General features: G+C 39.3%; 1 protein-coding gene and 1 long non-coding RNA gene across 15 annotated transcripts in view; one reads left to right on the top strand and one right to left on the bottom strand.

The window, feature by feature from the left end:
* The window catches only part of TOX (thymocyte selection associated high mobility group box), a 223,865-nt gene extending 208,418 nt beyond the window's left edge, over positions 1–15,447 (bottom strand). Inside the window, exon 1 of one of the 7 annotated variants that reach the window (XM_005012134.6) lies at positions 15,109–15,447. In XM_005012134.6, coding sequence (XP_005012191.1) covers positions 15,109–15,210 — 102 coding nt within the window. In that variant the 5' untranslated portion in view covers positions 15,211–15,447. The other 6 variants (XM_013092644.5, XM_038174659.2, XM_038174661.2 and 3 more) reach the window with 6 other exon arrangements.
* The window catches only part of LOC101791391 (uncharacterized), a 120,974-nt gene continuing 109,234 nt past the window's right edge, over positions 15,336–27,075 (top strand). For 7 of the 8 annotated variants that reach the window (XR_011807494.1, XR_011807493.1, XR_005263364.2 and 4 more), the window contains exons 1-2: positions 15,336–15,552; positions 18,364–18,486. This is a non-coding gene — a long non-coding RNA (uncharacterized lncRNA). The remainder of the gene's footprint in view (positions 15,553–18,363; positions 18,487–27,075) is intronic. The other variant, XR_011807495.1, reaches the window with a different exon arrangement.

Genomic DNA, 27,075 nt, shown 5'->3' with positions numbered 1-27,075 from the left:
GCAATATAATGCTCCATAAAAGCTCCTGTAAATGCATATTCCTGGAACTTTTCAAATCACCCAGTACTACTTCAGTTGATCGGTCCTTATTTTAATAGTTTTGCTGCCATGTAAATCTGAATTTGGCTGCTTCCCCTAGACAGCCATGCTGTCAGTCTAGGCCTTTTGAACCACAGACTTCTGAATCTGAACAACCGAGGTCATAAATCTGTCTGTCTGGGGCACCCCTCTTTCTCCACTGACACTACAGTGAACTTCAGGATCCTCCAGCAGTGTCCCTCTCACCTAGCCAGCTGGTCAGCTTCCCCTTGGAGCTATTAGAGTGGGATGGAAAGCCATGTTACCTCACCCCAGGTTTCACCATTAAACAGGTCCTGATTATTATGATAGCTTTCTATTTTAACTCCTAATAAATAGGGAAAAATGCATTATACTTTCAACTTTGAATGGTTCTATGTTGTGGTTTAACCCGTTCAGCAGCTAAACACCACACAGCTGTTCGCTCACCCTCCCAACTTCCTTTCTGGGATGGGGGAGAGAAACGGGAAAGTGAAGCCTGTGAGTTGAGGTAAAGACAGTTTATTAAGACAGAAAAATAATAATAACAACAATAATAATGATACTACTACTACTAATAATAATGTGTATGAAACAAGTGATGCACAATGCAATTGCTCACCACCCGCTCACCGATGCCCAGCCTAACCCCAAGCAGTCCGGCTGGCCCACCCTGGCTAGCCACCCCTATATATTGTTCAGCATGATGCCAGATGGTATGGAATACCCATTTGGCCATTTTGGGTCAGCTGTCCTGGCTCTGTCCCCTCCCAGCTCTTGCTGCACTCCCAGCCTGCCCGGTGGCAGGACAGAGTGAGAAGCTGAAACGTCCTTGGCTTGGTGTAAGCACTGCTCTGCAACAATTAAAACATCAGTGTGTTATCAGCACTCTTCTCATCCTAAGCCAAAACATAGCACCCTACCAGCTACTAGGAAGAAAATTAACTCTGTCCTAACTGAAACCAGGACATTCTATTACAAACTCATAAGTAAGAAAAAGGGAAGATTTTGATGAGTGAATGGTAGAGAATCAAATTCCAGGTTTGGTACATCAGTGTGCCTTTTGCTTCAACATTTCTGGTTGTCTCTTTTGTAATTACCTCATACCTAAAAAGTCTGCAATCTTCTCTTCCAATTAAAAACTTCTAAATTAAAAGCTTTACATATTTTATTCTGTAATAAATATGATCATTCACATGCTGAGTTTCTGAAAAGAATGAGTAAAACCAAAGCCAAGTTCGAGAATGCTGCTTTAGTATTTCCACTGTAATATTCTGTCTGAGAAATTTCTTTGGACTCAAAGCATTCTTAAAAGGGCAATGGCTTATAATATATTCTTCCATTTCAAAAATATTTTTTTCTCTGAGCTTTCATTGTAATATACACAGAAAACTCCCTTGAAGCTCCAGAGACAAATATTTTAAGACAACCTTACAAGCTTTTATATACTTTATCCTCTGGTTTTACTAGACCTAAACTGATTTATACAATCTAGAGAGTTTAATATGAACATACATTTAACAGATGCTACTTTACGCATTTGTATAAGCATAGTATCTTCATACAGTAAAGGTACACACACAAGGGTTTCTCTTACTTCACAATTGCAGGTTTAAATGTAGTACATATTACTGTAATTCTGGTCACAATACCTGTATTTGGAGTTCAAACGATATTTTTAACCTTGAAAACTACACCAGCTCCATTATTTGTTGCACCATTTTTGAAATTCAGCAGAAGAGACATTGAGATGGAAAAATGTATTTTATTTGAGCTTTTGTTCAAAGGTAGGCTGTTGAGATTACTAAATCCTTAACATACACCTGGACTCCACAGAAAAATGTGGATACTGTGATAAAATAACAACCAAACACAAATATTCTCTTGTTGGACCCCAAATCTTTAAAGCAAAAGCACGCCTCATGACAGCTTGTATCAAGGTATCCACGAGAGGAGACAACTGATAAGAGAGAGCTCAAGGTTTTCCTAGTCACAGCAAGACTTGATCCTCCCATCACTTACCGTGGAAAAACTCTCCCTGCTGCTAATAGAGTTAACTCTGTAGCAGGGAAGTCTGTGCAGCCATGTTGAAGGGACTCAAACACTCCAGACACAATAACAAAGAATCCAACATACAGAAAAGTTATTTTTGAAAGAATATTACTTGGGTTACAGAGTCAAGAGGCCAAAATTTGGAAAATGCCAGATTTAAGGATGCCTGAAAGCCTAACTTACATGCCATTTGTAACTGCATTTATAATAGAGTTGCAATGCCAGGATCACCTATTCTACATCCACTGCTACAAACCATCAATTCCTGCAAATGATGATATACAAAAATGCAAAATCAAGACATCTTTAACCTGGCATTTTCAGCCTTTAAGTGTTTGACTTCATAACCTAACAAAGTCCTGAACAAATCAGGTTCTCATGACAGCAGTGTGGTAATCTCCTCAACATTATTATAAGAGCTACTATAGTGATTTACAAAAATGGCCCTGGTGTTAATCCAAAATTACAGCTTCAGGGTCTGCTCTCATTCTAATCAAAACCTCAGTCACTTGCTGAACCTACCTTTACCATGCTGCACAAAATGAATATTTTCTTTCCTCAACAATGAAAAAAATATTTAAACATTCTTCATTTCTTCTTGTCACTTCCAATGTAATTATTTCTGGGTTTGGGAGCCTTGCGGCCCTGATGACTGTGATGGAAGTCTCCCTAAACCAGGAAGAAATTTAGAAATTCTTTCTAGAAAAAAGCTTTATCAGAACTGAAAGTTCCAGGGTTTGAAAGTTGCACAGGTGTGAGCCATCTAAACTCAAAGATCTCTGGATGTCAAAAACCTACGTCTCCTCATTGATGCACTTGCTCATAGGACTGGAAGGTGAATGCATACTGTACAGAGTCTTACTTTCAGATTGCTATCTTTGCCATTTCTCTATTTTCTGCTTTTAAGTGCTGAAATTCCTGGAAGTGTCAGCTCTCAATAGACCCAACCAGCCACTGATGTCTCAAATCAGATCAGAAGGGTTTTGCTTCATTAGAAATAAAGTCCTGTTGATTTTCTTCTAAAGAATTCATGTTTTTAAACACTCCTAAAGGTTTACTGACATTCAAAACAAAATTGGGAAAGATACATGTTAGGCAAACACAGAAGTTAAGAGGCTCCAAAGAAGTTAAACAGCAAGATGTCAGACAAAGTGATGTGCCTTGGTGTTGTAGCCTTAAGACCCAACAAGTGGTTGACATCTACCATTCCCACCCTTTACACAAATATAAGCTGAAAGTCAGGTTTGGCTCAACACAAACGGTAAAAAGGCAAAAGGCAGTCAATTTGCTTTTCATCCAGGAGCACTACCAAACCAGGAAAAAAACACTGCGATTAAGTAACAATCCTGTCCCAGGGGTCCTCCTGGAAAAATGCATCATCCCCCTTTAGATTTCAATGTCTCTGTACAGGCACAAAACACTAGCTCAGCTAAAAGTTCTGCACTGTAGCTATGCTTTCAGTTGCTGATGCTTTACAATGTTAAAAAAAAAAAAAATACAGCCTGTGTTGTGGTTTCCGTTGTAAAATGAAACCTGGTATCTAATTCAAGACATCAAAATATAATAACTATTTGTAATAATGCATCTTCGACTTTGTCATTTTCAACTGCAATCTTCTTTGCTATGGAAAATGTTGAAGTGTATTTATCAGTGTAATTTTTCAGTAATGTATCATTTACTGTTCTTAAGAATTAGAAAAAAAAATATTTAAACTTGCATTGTAGATAATATCGAAACTCTGTTTTATTATTAGACTCACAACTCAGGTCTCTGCCAGCCTAGGTAAGTAAGTCTCCCACTAAAGTAACAGTTTTGCCCAAACAAAGAGTGTGGATTGAATCAAGAATGGATGAGAAAGCCTGCTATCTCCCACACATGCGAGAAACATCCCCCCCAAATTCCCCAGGCTTTTTATAAAGGTGCAAGACTCAAGGGCAGTCTGCCTCAGTAAATTTTTCCACTTGTTTTCTTTTTTTTTTTTTTTTTTTTTTACTGATTTTGTTCAAAGTACTCATAGAGAGAGAAGAAAAAAAAAGTAAAAAGATAAACTTTCTGCTAGCAAATGCCAGAAGAAAAATACATTCTGGCAATCTTTGGCCGACTTAGACTTAGAATTAATTCACATCATCAAAATACCTCTTAATTGTATTAAAACATTCTGAAAACTTATTACAGACCTTCCTCACTTTAAATTCACAGGAATATTTTGTTTTACAGTCCATTCTTGACTTACACGCACTTTTACTCTGTCTTTGGAAAATATATCAATTGCTTACTGAAAAAAAAAAAAACGTATTTTGGCATGGCTGACCTGTAGAGATATGGAACTAAGCAGAGTCAGTGAATCCACTCACTCTGATATGCACACATGATATGCAATTAAAATCTCCATTCACATTCCTACAGGGTTGTCAATCAAGAGAAAAGCCTTTTTGACAACATCCAGTGAAGCGTACCAACTAACTGCTGAACAGGAACTTAAACAGTAACAGCTTTTGTTACTAGCAAGAACGGATTTTACCAAGATTGGGTTCAGTTTCTAAAGAAATTATTATGTTAAAATTTGGGGGGCTTTTCATTAAAAATTAAAATGTGTCACAAAGCCATTGTGTGTGAAACTATCATATTATGTAATACATGAGGGTTATCAGATACATGTGAAAAAAAAAAAAAAAACTCTAACCTTTCTTGGTTCTAGCAAACAATTTAACCTTTCATTTTTAGGACAATGAACAAAGATTACAAGCCAGTTTACAGAGAAGAGAACATTTTTGCAATCGCATTTTGTCTATTAGGTAGGCACCACAGAATATCTTTTATAACATCCTAAACTGGCCAGCCACAAAACTAACACCACACAATGCCTGCTACTAACAGAAGTGACACTGTGAACAACTTATTACTGACACACTGGAAAATTATATGGATCAATTGCAAGTACCTGTAACTCTGAAAATATCCTAACTTGGAATTTTTGACAACAGAGAAAAGCATATACAAAAAGAAAAACAAACAAACAACTTTGATAAACACTGAAGATGCTAACATTAACTTTTTTAATATCCAGTTTGATAATGTACAGCTCATAAAAGCTTGAATATGCTTTAAAATCACACGTATAATGGTAAAATCAGTAAAAATAAATATATTGTTATTAATTTTCTATTTGTGCTTTGAGTACTAACCTTGAACAACAATTTTTCAAACATTTTAATATTACTAGATATTGAAATATTTGCCCTCTTGCTTATCATACTCTGTAACTGGAGTAAGAGCAGATGCATCCTGACTATTAACAGTCATGACAAATTGCCTTACTAATGAATGTTACACACTGAAAGTGCCATAACTGATTAAACTACAATTTCCCACTACCAGATAGAGAGAGACTTGGGAACTCCAGCAGTGGACAACTCTGATGTTCTGCCAACAGGCCTTCAGGGCACAGTGTGGTATTTAGAAAAACACACTGTAAATTCCATATGAATATATTCTAAAAGACTATGTGTATACAACAGGTTTTAAAGAACATTAGATGAAACAGCTTAGGTTTGTAGCTGATGAGCCATGCAAAATGGATGTGTTTTAACAATTCTAGTATCATTACAAGGCTGAGTTGAAGAATATTTCTGTTGGGTTCCTCTTACTCCTCTCCCCACCTCCCCAAACATTGCTTGTGCTTTGCTTTCACATAAAATCTTTCTTTTGTCAGCCTCTTTGTTGGTGCAAAATTGGCAGCAGTTCAAATTCAAAGTACTCCTATTCATTTACTGACCATTAAACCAATGTCATTCTAGTTCACATCAGCCAGAGAGCTAAGCTCTAAAAAACATAAAAGGCTTGCTTCACCACTGACGAATAATGTGTACATTTTTACAGAGCTTAAACCTTAATGCTTTGCCTGAAACTAACAATACAGTATATCTTATCATTCCTTTTTCACAAGCAGGCAGCTGCTGAAACGCTTGCCACTTCAAAATATCAATTGCTTGCCAGAGTTGTCCTCAACACACCCTGTCAAACTCATGTATATTGTGCAATGAAAATGGTGCAGGACTGAAAGCTAGAAATTGTGTCAAATTCTGCTGTAAGGGTATGATGTGCAAAGAACAACGTATGACAACCGCAGAGACTACAAACAATAGCAATGGAGCCAGACACTACATATATCACAAATACGCCTGTACATATTTTATTGTATGTATTATATATTTAAAGCATGACAAATGTGTCATTGAAGCTATGCGCTGCACCAAATAGAAACCCTTCAGCTAGTTAAGCTTTTTCATTTCTCTTGATGGAAGTGTAGTGGTATTTTTCTGCCCTCTGAACATTTGTTTGTAAATCTCACAGCACAAAAAAAAAAAAAAAAAAAAAAAAAGTAAGGTTTTCAAAATGAGTAACAGAAAACAAAAGACAATACTACAAGATGAGAAAATGAGATTTTGTTCAATTAACACTTTTGCTTTTCTCTAAGGACACATAGCCAGGCTACCTTAAAGAATATCTGAGGCTATGCAAGACAAATACAATATCACTGTGCCCATAAATTACAGTATACCTAATTTTAATGCAGATAAGTGCTGGCCTATTGATTTGCATGTTTCCCTGGCAAAATGGAAATCCCATGTGAATATGTTCTTTGTCTGTAGAAAATGCATTTTAAAAAACCTTTATGAATACCGCAATCTATGCTAAAAAGGAAAACATAAGTCACTAATATAAAATTATGCATGAAACCTAGAGGAAGTAGTGCATATATAAATACACATGTATACATGTATCTCTCTGAGTGCGTGTATGTGTGAATGTGTGTGTTGCACAACCACATAGATTCTTAGTGCGTAATTACAATTCCTATAAAGTGTGTTCATTAATGAAAAGAAAATCCAGCCTCTGCATTCTTAAATGAGCTAAGCAAAAAAACAGAAAATTGCCAAACTAAGTAACAAAGTAAGTTAATTATAAAGTGACTGTGGAATCCTAATCTTAAATTAAAGCAACAACAGATAGCTGCAATGAAAAAGAGATGTTTAAGAGATGTTATTTGTACAACAGCCCACAGCAGAATACAGGTTGCAAAACCTGAACACACAGGAATCCATGAGGGTCATTAACTGATATAATCCTGACCAAAATGAATAGATACTCTATTAAGGTGTTAATAAATATTTTGGAAAGAGAATAGGTGTTTTAGGTGCTTGGGGTTGCTGACCTTTGCTGTGTTTATTAGTGGGACAATGATGCATTATTAACACACAGCAGCTGTACCTGAACTGCTGCCATGAACATAATAGCCTTTTATAGCCATCAGGGGAGTGAGATAGGAGGCCTTTATTAACCACTAGACATGATTAGCACATTATGTGAACTTTAGTAGGCAAATTATCTCTTATTGAAATATAATGTTGGTTATCACTAATTGTAAACATGATTTTAAAAACTTCTCAATGCAAAACTAAGAGTTTTACTACCTTTTAGAGTATTACTGGTTAGGCCACTAAAAAAAAAAAAAAAAAAAAAAAAAAAAAAGTTATTTTCCTTTGTTCAATCTGCAAAAACAACGTGTCTCAAGAAAACTGATTGTACTGTGATAAACCACGGAACTGAATGACTTCCACATCATCAGTATTGTTGTTCAGAACTATAACAAAAGTAAACATATTTCCAACATAATTAAGGAAACTGCTAATGAAGAAAAAGACTTGCCCTATATTTTTTGATAAAGGCTATAAGCAGATCTTAAAAAAACAGTTTGCCAATACATTTTGAAGAATTGACTTGAAAAAATACCACCATTATTTACTTAAAAAAGCTTAATTTTGGTAAAGATTATCCCATTAGCCTTCACAACTGAACGCAGCACTGAGAGTCCATTATGAGCAGTCTTTTATGCCCTAGCAGAAAGTCATTAACATAAAATAAATCATTAGCTTTGATATTAAGCCTCTACTATCTGCAGGTTTCTATGACTAATGTTCACAACTGTGCCTGCCAAAAGATAAATTATACTTTTTTAAGGTTATCTTCTCTTTCCACTACTATATCTCCTTTTACTGTTTATTGTTATTTCAGGTTGATGCAAACACAATGATTGTTTAAGGAACAAATGTTTTCTCTTATTCATGAACACAAACCTATACACTTTTGGCAACTGCAACTAAAGTATGACTTTGAAGCCAGCTACTTGTAAAGCAGGGTAAAAATTATGGATTCCTAAAGTAAGTTCACTTTTTTCAAGGCAAGCAAAATATACAATGATGCTTAAATGGGCATGTATACCTACAAACACTAACTAGCATTGAGACAATAGGAATTTATATGTATACATAGTCTTTTTACTCTTCTGACAGGAACTGTCTGAATCTTTTGCTTCACATTGCAGACATCATACTTCCCTTACTGACCTTACATTTCTTTAACTACAGGCCACCACTTGCTGGTTTCAGAATTCTGATTTCTTTTTGCATATCAAATAAGTAACTGAAGTTCACTGTAGGTTTTGTTATGTTAATATTAAAAAAATATTTATCAGTTACAGTAGCTTCTATCTATCCTATAAGACCTTATAATCATCAACAACAATAGCTGGAGACAAAAGTACTACCACAGCAGCTCAATTTCCATGCTTAGCTAGCAGTACCTTTGAAAAAGGCACTTGTGCCACTTTTGATTGGTAGAGAGAGGTTTAGCAGTCAAGAACATGAATGCTAAAACATTCTGACATTTCCTCTAATCTGGATTTGTCAGATCCTCATGTAATTCAAGGATGTTTTGCAACTTAGAAAGCAGTGTGGTTCTTGGGAGGAATCCATACTGCAAGACTCTATAGCAAATCTAATAGCAGCCTAGAAATAAATACTAAATGAACAGTTCAGAAACAGTGTTAGCATATGTGCAATCGAAAGATAAGATATAAATATTAGTAGAGCCATGTGAAATTCAAATGCTAAAAATAAACTACTTACTGCAAACAGAAGAAGCAAAAGAAAACCACAGACATTACAAATGTCAGTTGCACCAAGATCTCTGCTGAAAAACAGTTTTAACTTTAAAGATCCAAGTCAAGACCCAAACATTGTATTCAATGCCCTGACTTATTAACCTAAAACTGATCGAAACTGATTAACATAAAATGCAGGTAAGACATTCCAGTGGAAGCAGAGGTGAGATTTTCTTCTGTGCACATGCTGCTGTGGAAGTGCAATGTTTGATGCTGCTGCTAACACTGTGTAATCCATGCCTAACCATAGAGTAATGAAGTGTTGCTATTTTCCAACCAAATGCTGTAGGCAGAAATGTTATGACCAAGAAAATCTCATTCAGATTAATGTGAATTTCATGTCTTAAAGTATTTTGGAAACCCCGCCATAATTAACAGTCATTTAGCGCTCCTGTTACAAACCATGTTTTGGAGCAGTTTATAACTCAGCACCTTTAATGAGAAATTACTCCTTGGGCAGAAAATCTGAACCTAGTTGTGTAACAAAGCAACACAATACTTTAATTTGGTTAGCCTATATTTAAAATTAGCGTTTGCAGCCCGTGCAGGGAGACATGAGCTCCACAGAGCATGTGCCCACCTCAAAAAAATAAACAAAGCTGCCACTAATTGCCACTGCTGTCGGTTCCAGAAGCCAAGGTCTGAACTGATCAGGGACTAGCCTCTCACCATGAGAAGCAAAGCTTTCAGGTCACTCTTCAGCTATGCTGAGACCAGTTAGAGGAAGCTTTTTGCTTCCACTGTCTAAGCTTTGTTACATCTGCCATCAATACAGGATTTAAATATTCAAGAATTTTGATCTAAATCCTACTATGATTAGGATGTTTCTCTGCTTAGCATAAAATCGTGTTTTAAACATAGTCCATTTCCTGATGCCTCTGTGCAGTGTGAACAAGGTGAGAAAGCCCTGCAAAAATGGGAATCTGAGGGCAAGGGTGCTCAGTTCTTCCTTATAAAGTGTGATTGTCCCCAACAGACATTGAATTCAACAGGAGCTGAGACTGCCTACTCCTCCCCAGTATCAACTCCTTACATCCTTACTATGAACACAACTCCAGCTGCTCTTAGGTTTCATGCAAACACCACGGGTACTGCATGCAATGAACTGTTTATGAAATTCAGCATTCTTGAGAGTTTACAGTTTTCACTGTTTTTTTTCCAGTAGACCTCATGTTAGGCTGGTTGAGGGTAGTACACTAGAGGTGAAAAACATCTCTCCAATAAGAGAATAAAACATAGTTTCTCTCAAGGTACTGATATTTGGCAGGGAAAAAGAAATATATAAATAAATAGAATGACTGAGTGCTTTGGTTTATAAAACATCTTTGAGAAATATTTCTCAAAAGCACATACATAAATCATGTTCTATGTTTCACTAAATTTGTACCACTTCTTTTCTGAAACTCTGAAATTTGAAGAAGCACACCTGAGGCTTGCTTGTAACTCCGACACTACTTTCTAAGGTCTAGCAACACATGAAAGTCCATTTCACTTCTTCCTATGCGGTATTTCTTGAAACTAACTAAAACACTTACAAATCCACACTCAAACCTTGATGTAACTGCTTGATCTTTTAAGAACTAACTTAAGCACTAACAAATTTCAGGTATGATTCTAATGCAGTAGGGGACAAAATAGGAATGCAAGGAAAAAAGAAATGCCCAGAATACACAAGTGATGGTCTCTTAGATGATCATAATCTGTCAAAATACTAACACAACATCTCAGCTTCAGAGCTGTCCTTCAGAGCGCTAGCTCTCCAGAATTCTGTGTCTGAATCTCAGGTACAGAGTGGACAGTAGCAAGCCACTGGAAATAGTGGACACTTTGTAAACAGCCAGGGAACATTTTACAAAGAGCAGCCTCTATGGTGGATTTAAGCTTACCCAATAAATTATTCTAAATGCAGTATATAAATATATGCACATTTGGTCTGTGGAGTTCTGATTGCTAGCAGGACTTTCACTGCTTACAAAGTACTGCATCATATCTACTTATCCATTTTTATTCAATGTCACTGTTTTTTTCACTTGAAAAAAAAAATGTTGCTTTCCTCTCTCTTTTTTCCTCTGTGTTCCTCTTTTTAAAAACAATGATAGTCTATCATTCTACCTCTGCTGTCTGGCTGTATTTTTCCACTGCACTGACAACTACCAGAGAATACAAGAAAGATGAGTTGTAGGCTCCTTTATTTTTGAACCAGGTAGCAAATCACCCAAGAACACAGTGCATAATTCTGCGAGGCTAACCATTGGGAGCAGTAAAGACCATTATTTTCTCCCTCCTGTTGGCAGGGGTCAGCATCCCTGTCATTAACTGTGTCAAACTATAATTATGTAACTGCACTTTATGTGAGCAGATATCTGAAAACACTGTAAAGTTGCAAGTATGAAAATATACCAGTCCTTCTTACAGTACTGATTGAAGCTATGAGAATGTTATTTATTGCCCTCTACATAAACATTTAAACTTACCATCAGACTTTTTCAACTGGCTGTACTCTACTATCGCATTAATGCATTCTGATTATCAAAGTTATTTCTTTGGTAACATGCAACTCAATTAAGAAACGCAAGGTTTCCTAAAATAAACTTCAACTGAACAGACTACTCTTATTAGCCTGCAAATGTCTGAAATGCAATTATGCTTCAAGTTTCAAGAGGCGAACAGTACAACCCCAACTCTAAATCTGTCTGTCCAGCATAAGAGCTCCACTATGTTATTTCAAAGTCTGACCTATATACTGCAGCATACCATCCATTCTGTCTGTTTGTATAAGAGATACCTCACACAGTTGTCATAACCAACATTGTTTGCATTGTTCTTTCACTTTTCTCTCTCCATGGGTACTGCGAGAGAAACAAGGAAAAGCCTGCAGAACAATATATGCACAGTATAATGAGCTTTCACAGCAGATAGAGAAATATTAGACTAAGATGCTTAGAGTGTTATTTTAGGTTTATAAAGTAAAGATCTAAGCAGTCTTCTGAAACAAAGCCTGCCAACTGAAAACTGTAAGATAAGATGTGACTGTTTGAATCTACGTTACTGCATTTTCCTTTGACTACAGAAAAAAACGCACTGTCAATACCACCAGTGCATGTGCCTGGGTACTCACTCACACCGTACAAACAATCATTTGATCAGGAAAAATAACTGCCATTAACAAAATAATTAGGAAACTTAAAAGTCTAAGTATTTGTGAAATACTTTCTCAAGAATCAGCAGCTCAAGCAGACTTAAAATGTAAGAAATCAAAGTCTGCTGTATTTGTCAGAGAAAAAAACAACACCTAGGTGGGCAAACAAGGGCCGAGTCCAGCGGTAAGTGCCCAAAGCAAGTTTTTAGTAACTTCAAAGGAAGCAACAACCAGTCCTGGATGAGTTTTGCAGAATTTAGCCAAAGGTAAACAGCTAAACAAGACCACCACTCCAGTCCCAAACACTGACCCATCCTACTGCTGCAAACATCCCCTTCACCAGCAGAGATCAGCTGCAAAGAGTCACCCAAACTTAACTGGAGAGAAAATCCTGCAGGCCTCCCCCCAGCCTCCCTAAATACACACAGCAGGAAGATGAGTGACAGAGTAATACTGTAACATGACTACATGTTTAGAACAAGTCAGATAAGTTTTCACAGCAATGTTAATCATGCTGGGTGAAGGGAGAGAGTGAAGGGGGTGAAAAATGAAATGTTCAGTAAATGTACGCCTCCAAGGGGCCTAGCAAACCTCCTCTGTCCATTTAATATAATCAATGGTCAGTGGCGAAGACATCTGAAAAAGACATTCATCCTATCCTCAGTACCTTACACGAAACATTCCTGGTAAGTCTTCCAAGCATAAAACATATGTCTTATGACTGTGCACTTTTAAGCACATTATCAGTTCAGGCAAAGTGAAATAGAAGAGTTGCAACTTGTCTCCAGAATGAGTGTCTCATTTGCATTTAAAAAGAACAGTTTGCTCCCTCATACATGGCATGACTTAAAAGAAGCTTTAACCAGCCACTGAAGAAATTCTGAAAACGACTTTCTAAATTAATTTATTCGATTTGCAGTGCAACCCACCAAAAATGATTTAAGGAACTTAATTGGAAAATGATTTAATATATTAAAGTAATTCCTGATTTTCCAAAGCATTTAACTTTTAAATTAAATCTGGCCCACTATCTCAAGAATGATGAGTGAAATGTGTATTCAAGTCATTACCTTCTTTTTGAAGCTTTAAATCACTGATAGGTTTAATAACGTTTGTCCACTTTCATTGCCAAATGGGTCTTCAGACACTTTGCTACTTAAGTCATTAATTCTAGCCCGAGCTTCTTACTCGGCAGCACTTTGTGGTTGCAATGTACGAAAACAGACAACAGAGAAAATAATGGCAAGTCACAGATCAAAGGTAGGAGTAGCCTGACGACAACCCTGAGCACTTGCGAAAAAAAAATAATAATACCCGCATGCACGCTTATATGCATCTGGACTCTTCCTGCTGCACAAAGTTCACTCCCTGCACAAACTTCCGACCCCATAGGGCAGGTTAGGCAGGCGCTGCGAAGCACACTTACTGAAAGCACTGCTAACGATCGTACCTCTGGGATCCCTCCCGAAATATCCTTAGGCATCCACCACAAAGGGCCAGATTTATCCCTGAATTCTATCACTCCATTGAGTACATGTGAAATGCGGCCAGGATGAATTTGGTCCTTTCTGTTGTGATTGGTAGACGAGACCATGTGGGAAATCTCTCCTGAAAACTGAGAGGGTTTCACCCGGGCGCCGCAAACCCCTGCGCTCCAACACGGCTACCTCCTGTTTGGCTGCTTATCTCCGGAGCTCAGCAGCTGCCGGCGGGGCGAGGGGCGGCTCGGAACATCTCTCCCACACGTGAACCCGTCCTCAAAACGGGCGAGAGCCGAAAGGGGCTGCCCGGCACCGGGGGCGCCTCGCCCCCCGCACCCTCTCACCAGCCCCGGTCCCGGTCCCGGTCCTGGTCCCGGAGCAGCGGGTTAGACAGGCACAGCCTTTAGCCCCGTCCCGAGGGAAAAGTGAGTGCCCTCAGCCCCCTGCCCCTAAGGGGTGTGCTGGAGGAGGGCTGCGGGCAGCTCGCCCTGCTGATGGTTCAGCCGTGTGCGCAGCCCGTGCCGTACCAGCAAAGTGCGGCTCGTGGATAAAGCCCCAGCTGGCTCAGGCCCCGGAGGCAGGAACAATGCTCCAGCTCCTCGGGAGGAAAAGTAACGCAAAGTGCTCCGGGCTGGCAGCACCCGGCCCGCTGTCCCCCCGCGGTGCCCTCTCCCCAGCGCTGGGACCCCCAAACTCGGCTCTCGTCACCCATTAAATCTGCAGGGATTTTCAGCAAGTTACGGAGAAACTGGCCGGGGACAAAGTGAGCTGAGCCGACTTGTCACCGTGTTTTAGCGCGCAGCAAGGGCGCTGTGCACGTATAGATGCTGGACACACACGCCCGCGTGTCACGGACACACACACACACACACACACACACACACACACACACGCACCCCAGCGTGCTCCCGGCACCGCCAAGCACCACAGGGCAGAGAGTTTGCCCCCCGCTCTGTGGCGGCCGCGACCCCTTCCCATACTAACAGCAGCGCTGCAAACCCCAATCCTCAACCTCCTCGTCCACGTTGTTACGTTGTTTCTCAGAAAGGGACCGTGTTGTTGGAAAATGTCCCCCCCCCTCCCCCCCACACCTCCCACCCCCTCCGCCCCCCGCTCCAGCCGCCCGCCCCCAGCCTCCTGCGGGCTTTGACTTGGGGGTGCCCGCAGGGCGGCGGGGGGCCCCGCGGCGGCAGCTGCGCCCCCCAAAGCCCCCAGCCCGGCAAGTGCCGCTGCCCCCTGCTTCGCTGGAAACTTGGTGCGCGGCTCATGCATCGCGACAACGGCACAATCGACAGCACAGATTTAAAAAAAAAAAAAAAAAAAAAGAAAAGGAAAAAAAAACAAAAACACCTCGGACGACACAAAACGCGAGTCACCTTGTTGCAATAGTAGGGGTCCAGGCAGGGGGAAGGTCCCAAACAAGGCGTATCAGGAGCGGCTGCAGGCTGAGGAGGTGGTGAATAAAATCTTACGTCCATTTCACTAAAACATCAAGCAAACTCCTTTCCTTTTCTTTTGGTTGTTAATGTTGGTGCAAAAAAAAAAAAAAAAAAGGGGGGGGGGTGCGGGTGCGTGTATGTGTGTGTGTGTGAGGGGAGGGGGGGACACACAACAAGACCGAGAAGAATTAAAAAAAAAAAAAAAAAAAAAGAGGTGCCTGACTTCAGTAGTCAAAGAAACACCTTCCCTGCCTCACATCCGTTTGTGGTTTGTAAAGAAAAAAAAAAAAAAAAAAAAAAAAGAATCTCTTCCAAAAAAGCACCGGTCTGCAGATGTCTGCAAGAGAATCAACAAACCCTCCTTCTTCTACGGCAGGGCAGGTAACTTCGAGTACTTATTGTTTCCCCCACGCATCGGCACCGGGGCGCTAGCTCCGTGTGTGCCGCTCTTTATGGGAGTCTCGGAGTTGGTTCGCTTCTCCCTCCCTCCCTCCTGCTCGCTCGCTCGCTCCCTCTGTTCTTTTCCCGTTCTTTCTTTCTTTTTTTTTTTCTTTTTCTTTCTCTCTTTTTTTTTTATTTTTTTTTTATTTTTATTGTTGTTATTTATTTATTTGTTTCGTTTGCCGGCGGTGTGTTTCGCTTGCCCTCCGCCGTGAGGAACCGGGGGGCCGGGGGGAGGCGGCGGCCGGGCCCCCCCAGCACAGCCCCGTGGGGGTGGAATGGCCGCCCCGCGCCGCCCGGCTCTCTCCCTTCTCCGCTCGGCACGGCTCCGCTCGGCACGGCACGGCTCGGCGGGCGGCGGCGGAGTCGCTGCTCCGAGCGTGCTTCACACAAAGGGGCTGGCGAGGGAAGAGCCATTCGCGGCCGCCGGGGGACGGGGCTGGGAGCCGCGGAGAGGGGGCGCTGCCGCGCCCGACATCCCGCCGCCGTCCCCGCCTTCCCCGCCCGGCCCCCCGGCGCCGCCCGGCCCCCCGCCGGTTACTATGGCACCCCCTCAGCGCAGCCTGAGGCTGCCCGGCCCGGCCCGAGCCCGGCGGCTGTGGGTCGTGGGGAGGCGGGAGGGCACGGTGGGCTGGCCACGGGCTGCGGGCAGGGCCGTGGGGCTGTTTGTGTGGGAGCCCCCTGCCCACCTCCGCAGCTCCTGGGTTGTCTTCACGGCTGCTTTGCACAGGTTGGGCTCATCGGTTGTCCTGGTTGACTGGGGTCCACCAGTGTGAGCCCTTCGCCTTGTGTTCCGGCGGAGTAAAGCCATCGCCCAGAGGTTGTGGTGAAATAAAGAGGGATCCACGTGCACACCTCAGAAAGCAGGGTCCAAGTGAAAAATAAAAACTGTCCCTGACATGCCTCTCGAGCAAGGGTCTGTCTTGTGACTGTGTAGGGCTTGGGCCTGGCTGGGCTGCGGGCAGCTAGCACTGGCACATCATTTCTCACTGAAGTCTGGAGGAGGGAAGCTTCAGGAGGTGGTCATATATAAGGGAGGAAGGAAGAGGAATAAAATGGGGAAGTGAAAAAGAAGAGGAGCAAAACTAGCTGCAAACAAGGGTGCTAACAAGGGAAAGTTGGGAATCCGCTGACATGAGGGAGAGCGATTGACTAGCAAAAGAAGGTTTAACAGACAAAAACAATGAAAGAAACAGTGACTTCAAGACACCATGAGCAATCCCACTGGGTTTCCTGCAGAGTCCCTGGTAGTTTTAATCAGGACAGAAGGGATGGAAGAGAAAAGACACAGGAAAGACACTGTAGTCAGCTTAGATAATGCCATACAGAATAATTGTATCATGAAAAGAATGTCTTTCTTTAAATAAAAACAAATTAGTGAGTGGCACACAAATAGGCTGAGGTGATTGCAATTAGCAAGAACATTTACATTTATTAAGAACTCGTGTATGTTTCCATCACAAAAAAAAAAAAGTAGGAATCTGAAGAACTTTTAATAAGTTTTTTTAATGAACAGTTTCAAACAGAAGTGTCTTATAAACACAGCAAAACAAATCCAAAATAAAGATATCAGGTATTAAGGGGGAGCAAATCACAAATTTCAGGTTGGAGAATCACTGTGTGAGGCTCTATAATCACTACCTCAGATACTCTGATATTGTAAAGAGTCCTTCAAGATAGTGTCAAGTCATAGTTTTCCGCCGTGTCTAACAACCTACTTTCAGTAAAGCTTAATTATCTGGAAAAAAATACACAAGTAATGTAAGGAAAACTAGAGAAGACTGGTTAGAATAAATGTTATTTTCTCAGGATTATTTGATCATAAATATCTCAGAAGATTCTGAGTTGTCACTTCAACACAAAGTAAGTGGTAAAAATAAATATTTACTATAAATATACAATTACAGAAGAATCTTTCTCTCTCTCTCTCTCTTTTTTTTTTTTTTTTTTTTAATAACATTTGAAATCTTCATGGTTTAGGAGAAAAGCTTGAAAATATGACCCAGAAAAAGCTCCAGAAAGCAAAGGAAAAGAAATTAACATATTTTAAAAAAAAAAAAAAATCTCATGATTTTTGGAGTCTGACTCATTATTTTGCATGTTTGGGATTAGACATTTTGAAAGTTAAAAATCCTAAAAAAGAATTTCCTTTGCAAGAAATGTACTTGACGCTTGACAGATACATCACTACTGCTAGTGGCTGATATGTGGACCATAATTTGACAAAGTGAATGGGAGACAGATTGCAGCTCTGTATTGAAAAGCTGCTGTTGAGAAACTTGTTATTCATGGGCCATGGATTATTTTTCAGCCTGTTGTGGAGAAAGATGATAGAGATACTGATTCTAGAAAAGTTGTCCTGAGTGACTGGTATACTCAGGTGCCTAATGCATCCTAATTTGGAGCTGGAGATGTCAGTACTGGAATGATTAAACATATGATGACAAAAAATACAGATTTGGCTTTGTATTTATATGAAATATTACTGATGATTGCCTTATGAAAGACTCAAGTTCCTAGGAGTCTGTAGGAGTTTACAACTGTACCATTTGCTTTGCACAGCACTTCAAGTTATTTTCAGTACTTAATGATGCAGGCCCTGAGAGGTTGTAAAATTTTTGCTGCTACTTACAGAGCTGATTTAATCATCGAGATGGTAAAAACATCTGAGATTCGTGGCAGGTATCTGTACAGTTTTTAAAAATTAAAAAGCTATATATATTAATCTCTTAAGTGTTCTTTGTTTTGTAGGGGACATACATGTATTTACCAGGAGCTTTAGGATAACGCATTTGTGGAAAGTGGAACTGAAAATGTTAATACTATTGTAAGGTTTTTTCCTCTGTGGACTGAGAAAGCAAGGCCCTTTCCAGGGTAAGTCAATGTTATACCAAACACGACCACTTTAGCTCATGTAGGTGCATTTTCTAGAAAAATAAATAAATAAATAAAACAACAGATTAAAGAACACGAATCTGATGGTAGAAGCTCAAAATGAAAGAATATTTGTTAAGGGCACTGAGTGTTTTTACAGCCATCAACATTCAAGTGTCTCCAAAACAATCTTGAAAGAGGTTCCTACGTTAGTGTATTAGCAGAGTGTCATCGCTTTTCTTATATAAATAGGAACAAATGCCTTGAGAAACACGATCTGTATCTGCTGATAGTAAAAAAGTTGTTATTCTTTTAAATGCTGTCTGCTGGAGTGAAACTACGTAGTATGAATTTTCTCCATGCAGTGGGGAACTCACATAGATTCCTTGCCAAAGAGTTGTGGATACAAGAAGCTGATGTAGCAGTCTGGACAAGTGTTTCAAAGGAACCTGGGAGGTCAACAATAGACCAATGGATCAGAAACTCTTCTGAGTTGAAAGTAGCAGGAGGTAGAAACTTGGGAGAAAACAGTGGAAGGGGAGGTGAGGTATCATACACATCCTCAGATGAGGCTTTAATGCCTGTTGGAAGAGAGTGGTGACCTGGCAGGCCCTTGTGCTGAACCAGTCCAGCCATGCACGTTGCCATGGACTGTTAGAAGGGAGAGGAGCAAGTCAGTATGACCAAGATGATAAGTCATCTTCTTGTCTGCCCTAATGCCTCATCCAGCTACTCAGTGTAGTATATTGCCATCAGTAGGTATAAATAATGTTATCAGCCAAAAAGAGATTAAATTATCTTACTTTAAAAGAGAATCTGGCCCAACATCTTTTTGTTTTAAACATCGATACCCAGTTTTATTTGCAATTTGCGGACAAGGTATCTGATCATCTATTAAGATAAGATACCTTGATTTTCCTAGGAAGAAGAAGATGTGAGACTGTGATGATAGCATATTATTTATTATACATAGGCACCACAACACCCTTAACACCCTTTTCATAAGGTTGGCTCTTCTCTAAAGAAAAGTTTTCACCTACATATTTCAGAACACCTGGATTGTAAAATCTTCTTGCTTCTTGTTTTGTGGTCTGTACTTTGGGAACCAGGAGGTCCAGATAAGCTAAAAGGGGAGATGTGAGATTTTGCCAAGGAAGACTCTCCTGCTGAAATTTTTGCTTTGCTTTCTAACACACAGGACTATTTACCTTTCAGAACAAAGCTCAATGCTCATCAATTTCTAGAGAGTAGTTAATTAAATAATAATAGGATGAAGAGTCTATCCCTTTTGTGTAGATGTCCTGTTTCATGTCCTTAAACTGAGTATGACACTTGGATCTGGGAAGATGCAAAAGATAATGATATTAAGATTACAGAATATTTAAAACAAAGTAATTAATCTGGCCTTTTCATCAGCATGAACTCAAATCCTTTAAGAAATTGATTCATTTAAAAAGTTGTTGACATTCTGGGTATGCCCTCATAAGCGAGCATAAATCAGTGTATTTAAACAGAAACATGTACAATATGGTACCAAATCTTTATGGCAGTGATATATGTTTCAGAGTATTTAAACAATTTGCAATGCTACCTAATCGTCTGTCAAATCAAGTATTGTCAAACACATAATGAAAGAGGCAGCTATTTTATTATTTTATCCACTGCTCCTGTCTTGTTTAATTCATTTGTGGTGAAAATGACCAGCCCTGTATTATCACACTTGCATGGAAATACATGGTTCTCTTCTCCATAAGGAAGTAAAGATCACTTCTAAATAGTTAAGGAAAGTCCCTGACTTCCCTTTGTTACAAAGTAAAGAGAAAGCCTAAGTATTGCGATGTCTTCTCATTCCAAACAAATGGTACATAGCCAATTTAACAGATAGAGGAATAGATACGTGGGCTGAACCTGAACTATGTTTTGCATCTTACAAAAGGTTCTTAGCACACTCATCTGCCATTGCCTACAGTAGGAATTAAGCACACAACACCTCACAGAATTTAGATCTTAAATAACCATGCAAGAAATATAAAAATGTAAAATTCACCTTGCATATTTGCAGCTTCGATCCATTCCCATATGCTTCGAAGACACTGCCAGCTGGTTCAATTCAAGTTACCAAATTTAATGTGGCCTTGCAGGCATACAAACAGTAGGCCAGTCCTGAAAGAAAATATTTCACCTTAGAATCAAATTCTTTCTCATGGTCAGAGAAACAAAGGGAAACATGACGTTCCTTTTTCTCCCTTCCTATATAACCCACCATATCAAGTGATTTTATATGAGATACACTGTCCACATGATATTCAAGAAGGCTCAAAAATACATCACAGTATGCTAGTTCTCAATTGAAAGATATACCCAAGTGTTAAGGTTGCCAATTTTCCACTCTTCCACTTATCTTTTTAAATCAATCATGAAACATCTCGAAGCATAAGAGATCAGGAATTTTTGGTTTCATGCTATTTTTATCTGAAGTGTACTGGAGGACTGTTCTGGGGTTTCAGAAATTCAGATTTTTTTCAAAGGAAAATTGTATTTTCAAAAAATTATTTTGCAAATAAAAAAGTGTGTATAAAAGTATTTTTTTTTTCACCCCCAAAACAAAGATCCATAGAAGTTATCTAGATGTTACTTAGGGAAAGCATCATATAGATTGGAAATGTCTTGAGAACAGATCTGTACAAACGTTTGATACCATTATAAGTACCTGTCTGTATTTGCAAATATTTAAAATACGTGCATATTATCAGGTGAATATGTCAGCTGACTGGTCAGGATTAAAGAAAGATAGAACAGAGGTCTTGTCACCAGCATACAGACAGGGAACAACATGAGGACTAGTCTGATCACCAGATTTTCCACAGCATTGAAAAGGGAATTCTCAAGACAGAATGCAAGCAAATGATTAATCATTTTTCAGTTCAGACCAATGATGTTATCATTTTTCTTTTTAATAAAACTCCCAAATAGAGATGAAGTTCCACTGCATGAGCTCTTGTGGCATGAAGAGATCTTTACAGACTTGCTTAAAACCTCTTTTTTTTTTTTCCTATGCCCTGCTTTCTCATTTGTTAGAGAATGTTTTTCTTCCTCCTTTGTGTTTACAATGTCTGTGGAGCAACACCTTGGATGTTCTGTAAAGCTCAAAGTGTGGAGGGTCCTGAAACAGGAGACTCCCACCCAATTGTACAAAAAGTAGGCTACATACTTTCTTTTATGTGCTTTTTGTTTTGCCCAGAATTATAGATGCTAATAGAGAGAGATCCAGGATCTTTTCTTAATGATTACATATAAACATAGGAAGGAGTTCACAGAGTAAAAACTTAATTTTTAGGCCTAGAAACTTACCCTTTTTTGATTGGCTTTTGGCTTTTGGTCATTTTATTTTTGTACTAGAGAAAGTAAAAAGCAAAATGTCTTGTTTGAATTTAACCTAGTACCCTAGGGACTTACGGTTAACATCAGAAAAGTGCCACACAAGGGGGCACAGTTGGCATTTGAAGTGCAGAAGGCCAGGACTGAGGCATAGTAAGACTGTGTGGGGAGTTTCCATTAGAGCTTCCTGTTGTACAAAGGAATCCAGTACCATTTGCATTTGATACACTGATACAGATACATCATCCACATGTACCAGCCATCAGTTTTTAAGGGGTGTGATAAATTGTTGGGACTGCTGGCTTAAGAACAAAATTCCTTTCTTTGCTGAGATTTCTACATTTTCATGCTGGATCTCCAGGAACTTCAGACCACCTTTCTTCTAACTACATGTTTTGTTTTGCTTTGTTTTGTTTTTCTCAATGGAGCTGTCACCCTCAACTGTAATAAAAACCTATCATCCTTTTCTGGTCTTTCTAGTTTGACAGTTTCATGTCACAGCTTTGTTCCACAATAAAAATAAAAAATCTGTAGGTGTTAAAGAAGTCCTTGGAAAACTGTAAGTGATAGAGTCAGCATTTACAGAACATATCACAACAGGTCTGACTGACCTTGGCAGCAATAGGAGATCACCATTTCTCATGGATGAGCTATTCCTGAATGTCTGTCTTTTATGCTGTATAAGGCAAAAATACATTTTCTGGATCAAGGATACTACCTTCTGCTTTTCTTATTCTTTATCAGAAACTATAGGGACATGTTCTATTTAAGGAAAATCTACATTTCCGTTAATATCTGAATTCCTGTGTCTTGTTCTATTGTGTCTTAAGATAATAATACACATTGGCTGTTATTTTAAAGGCTTACACTATTTTCTTGTTGATTTGTTTGAGGATTTTCTATGTTTTGCTTTTCGTTTTACTGCAGCCATGCTTCAAAGATTAATGTTTGTAGATGTTCTCCAAATCATCTGCCTTTATGTTGGTTATCAGGGCATAATCAACACTGTTTTCTTACTGGAATGTCCCTTGGTCTGTTTTTAGCAGGTTACAGTGGAAGGGAATGAATAGTCAGTCTTGATTGTTCATCTTTAAAAACTGCTGCTTCAGTAGCATGTGTAAGTACAGCAGTCGAACATGCGCGTTAATCAGATGCTATGAAGCATGTGGAGGGGAAGCCCCAAGCCATATTTGAAACTATCAAGTTTCTGACTAGTTGTTGAATGCATGTAGATTTATAAGAGCCCCATGGAGACAGTTGCCTTACTACATAATGCCTTAGCTGTGATTAAATAGAAACAAAGGATAACTAGAAATAGAAAAGAACAAGGAGAAACTCAGAGTAGTTCACAGCTGTAAAACACAAAAAAATACCCATCCTCCTAAGATACCCTTCCCCCTTCCCAAAGCGGAATTTTCCTTCTTTGAAGTTATCTTGAGAAGACACAATTTGCAATTTGCCCAAGAGGTCAGCAGTCCCAATATATTGTACTGGAGGGTAAGGAGGTGAAGCTGGGAACCCCTCGGGAAGAATGGTCTGCAAGTGTCTTACTGTCTTTTGAATAAAGTGTGACCTCCACTGGTCGCTGTTGTATTCAGGAAAAGGGGAAAAGGTCCATGGAAGAAGGTCCAATGTTTTGTCACACAAAATCGTAGTTCAGTGTCAACTCCAACGTTCCTTTTTAGTCCACCGGAGAAATATGTAATGAGTATTTACATATGTGTAGCTAGTACTTCAGCAAGGGGGACAGACAGCTGAAGCATGTGTTTACACTTGGTGAGAGTCGTGCATGTTCTACATCTGCCTGCCTGTCTCTCATTAGCATGGGATTTGTCAATTATGTGTAAAAAGAAATGTTAGCCAGTTGCAGAGGCTAACAATTTTACCCTTTTGGTTTATTTTTCTCAATTTTATGTTTCTACAAGCTTAAAAAAATGAAATTATATTTAAATATCAGTCTGGGGCAGAGGGAGATGCAAACTGAGAGAACCTAAAAGTAGAAAGTGGCAGTAAAAAGAAACGTACTGTAAGGAAGAGGTTTAAGGAATCTGAGCACAACTTATTTGTGCTACAATGCCTGGCGACACTGAGGAAAGGGTGGGGAGGCACAATATTTCTGGATTTTCATGTCTGTGTGGGTTTAAGTCAGACCCTTAACCTTATTTGAATATAGCATTTTTGTAGTTTAATATATTTCATACAGAATATATAAAGAAGATTTAATAACTGTCTCTTAGCTGTGGTTTATCTCTACCTCAGAGAAAGCCAAAATGAGTTTCTGTGAAATGGCTGAAAAAGCATACACGGTAAGTCTTCTATCACATTATTTCCAGTCTTGCTGATTTGTAAAAGATCTTTCAGAAAGATTCTGTCTTTCTATGTAAAATGTTGAAGTTCGATTCTGTGCCCAAAATTTATAAAAGGAACTGCAAATAACCAGTGAAAGTTTAGCTTTTAAAACTCCCGAGACTGCTTGCAATCACATGGAATTTGTGTTAATGTTTAACCCAAGGCTTTCCCTCAAAAAAGGAAAATAATATTCTAGCACATTGCATATTTCTGGGAATAATAGCAACTAAATATTTTGAAATAACAAATCAAATCCCTAGGCTTCTGTGCCTTTTTATTTTTCTCTTTCAGATGTGTGTCACACATAAAGGACAAAGTTTGTCAATGCACTTTTAGAGCACTAAGGCCACAAAATGAGCAATACTCCTGTAATTAGTCAACTCACCTAGGTGTCCCAGGATAAGACCTTTTGAAGTATCATAGCAGAAATATAAATTGAATATTTAATATTCTGTTGTCAACTATTGAAAACTGAAATATTTCTGCAGTATTTCACATTCTCTGGATAGCTTTGCATCAGACTGAGGTGTTCTCGGTGAATGGGATCGCACAGAGGCAGTTAGCTATTTTCCTTCTGACCCAAAGCAGGCTGGCCGACTGGCATGACTTAAAATAACAAAACTGCTGTTTCAGGTTGGGACTGTAGGCATGTGTTTGCTTGGCTTCCCAAAGTGCTCTCCATGCACACCCAAAAAGGTCAGGCAAATTCTCCCTTAACCTAATGGGAAGAAATCTGTGGAGATGCACAATTTATAACAAACAAATGGAGGGATATATTGCCTTAAATATTACCGGTGTTTGTAAGTCAGAAGTTAGTGTGGACACAGCATTCAGGTATATGGTATTATTATGGTATTATTACTAGTTCTTCTGTGGAAGCTCTGTCTGTGCCATCTGGTGTTTCCAATTCAGGAGTACCTCTGTATCTGTCTGTCTTTCTTGATCACTCAAAATCAAGCGTCCAGATCTTCCTTCCTTCCTTCCTTCCTTCCTTCCTTCCTTCCTTCCTTCCTTCCTTCCTTCCTTCCTTCCTTCCTTCCTTCCTTCCTTCCTTCCTTCCTTCCTTCCTTCCTTCCTTCCTTCCTTTCCTTTCTTTCTTTCTTTCTTTCTTTCTTTCTTTCTTTCTTTCTTTCTTTCTTTCTTTCTTTCTTTCTTTCTTTCTTTCTTTCTTTCTTTCTTTCTTTCTTTCTTTCTTTCTTTCTTTCTTTCTTTCTTTCTTTCTTTCTTTCTTTCTTTCTTTCTTTCTTTCTTTCTTTCTTTCTTTCTTTCTTTCTTTCTTTCTTTCTTTCTTTCTTTCTTTCTTTCTTTCTTTCTTTCTTTCTTTCTTTCTTTCTTTCTTTTTCTTTTGTACAGTTTGATTCATTTGGGAGTTTTTGTTCCTAGCATAACAAAGGTGTAGTTTTGCAGTTAGCTTCAGTAAATTTAAATCTGTACTGCTGCTGAAAATGGTGGTACTGCTCTCCTTCCCTCCCTCCTGCAGCTGCATCCTCCTGCTGCCTCCCTGGGGAGGGTAAGGATGCTTATGGCTGCATGGTCAGCTCTGTCAGGGAGCAGTTTGAAAATTAGTGCATGGCTCAGATCTCAGGTGGATTTGTTTGTTTGTTTTGTTTTGTTTTGATCTGGCTAACTCTGGCTGCATGAGAACTGGTGGTGAAACAAGAGAAGAGTGTTTACCTAGGTTTGAGGACTTAGGATGGCCTAAGCCAATAAAGAAACTGCACCTGGGAGTCCTCTTGATAAACTGAGAGGTGAAACAGGTTTTTGGTGTTAAGAAAGGTCAAACACCAGAAAATTCTGATGCATTTTTTTTTAAAGACTTCCTATATAATATATTAAGGACTTGAAGCACAGCCATTATACAGGAAAAATGAGAGTGGATATTGAGTGAAAACAATGGTAACAGCCAGCCAAATTACACAGACTAGGCAGTACAGCAGTACTTGTTAGTCACTACCCTTCACTAAAACATTTTTGGAAGGGAGGATGTTGAAAATATGCTTAAACGCACTAAAAATTATCAAAAAGGTATGTACAGTTTCTAAGCTTTCACTGGGATGAAAACTCATGGAAATGAATTTGCCACGTTCCTTTTTTCCTTTTTTTTTTTTTTTTCTTTTTTTTTTTTCTAAATTCCCTCCATCCCTCTTCCTGCAATTCCTACCTAGCCAGTAGGGCCTATGAAACCTGTGGTACTAGAGCTGGAGTGATTCCACTGAATTATATCAGTATGTGAGTTGGGAAGGGAGCAGGGGGACTGTGCGGAGAAGGGAGGGGGAATGGAGGAAACAGATGGATCCTAGATTATGCTGCAGCTGAGATTGAAATAAAATTTCACCTTAAAATGGGGTGGCTGATGCTTCTATGAAACTCTTGGGGATAATTCATCTGCTGCTTGATAAATTGGCAGGGTTTAGTTCCAGGTTCTATCCTCTATTCTCCTCCATGGTTTGTGTGTGTATACATGTGTGTGAGCTATCTGTGTGTAATTTTCAAGATGCCTGGCCCCTTTTTTCTCCTTGGCTAACTTCTGAAATAGAGCTGTCAGGATGATTCCAGTGTTTGGAGCCATATTCTTTCTGACAGAATATAACTCTTCTCCTCAGTTTTCCTTTTTTATGGCCTAAAGTCAATGGGAATATTCAATGCAACCTAAGGTCAGGTTCTTGAATTTTAACACAATTTCCCATGAGAACTAAAAGGATGAAAATTCCTTTAACACTGGGAATGAAAAGTGGATCTTTAGCTGCCCCAGTAACATAAGGAGTAAAGACTTGTTATATGGCTATGAAAAACAATTTGACAAGGGTTCAAATATAGGGGGATAGACTTCTTTTAATTTGACCAGGAATTTAACACCAGTCA

This window comes from Anas platyrhynchos, chromosome 2, assembly GCF_047663525.1.
Source record: "Anas platyrhynchos isolate ZD024472 breed Pekin duck chromosome 2, IASCAAS_PekinDuck_T2T, whole genome shotgun sequence".
Lineage (NCBI taxonomy): Eukaryota > Metazoa > Chordata > Aves > Anseriformes > Anatidae > Anas > Anas platyrhynchos.
The sequence above is the reverse complement of the archived record's forward strand: the minus strand, read 5'-3'. Positions and strand labels throughout refer to the sequence as shown.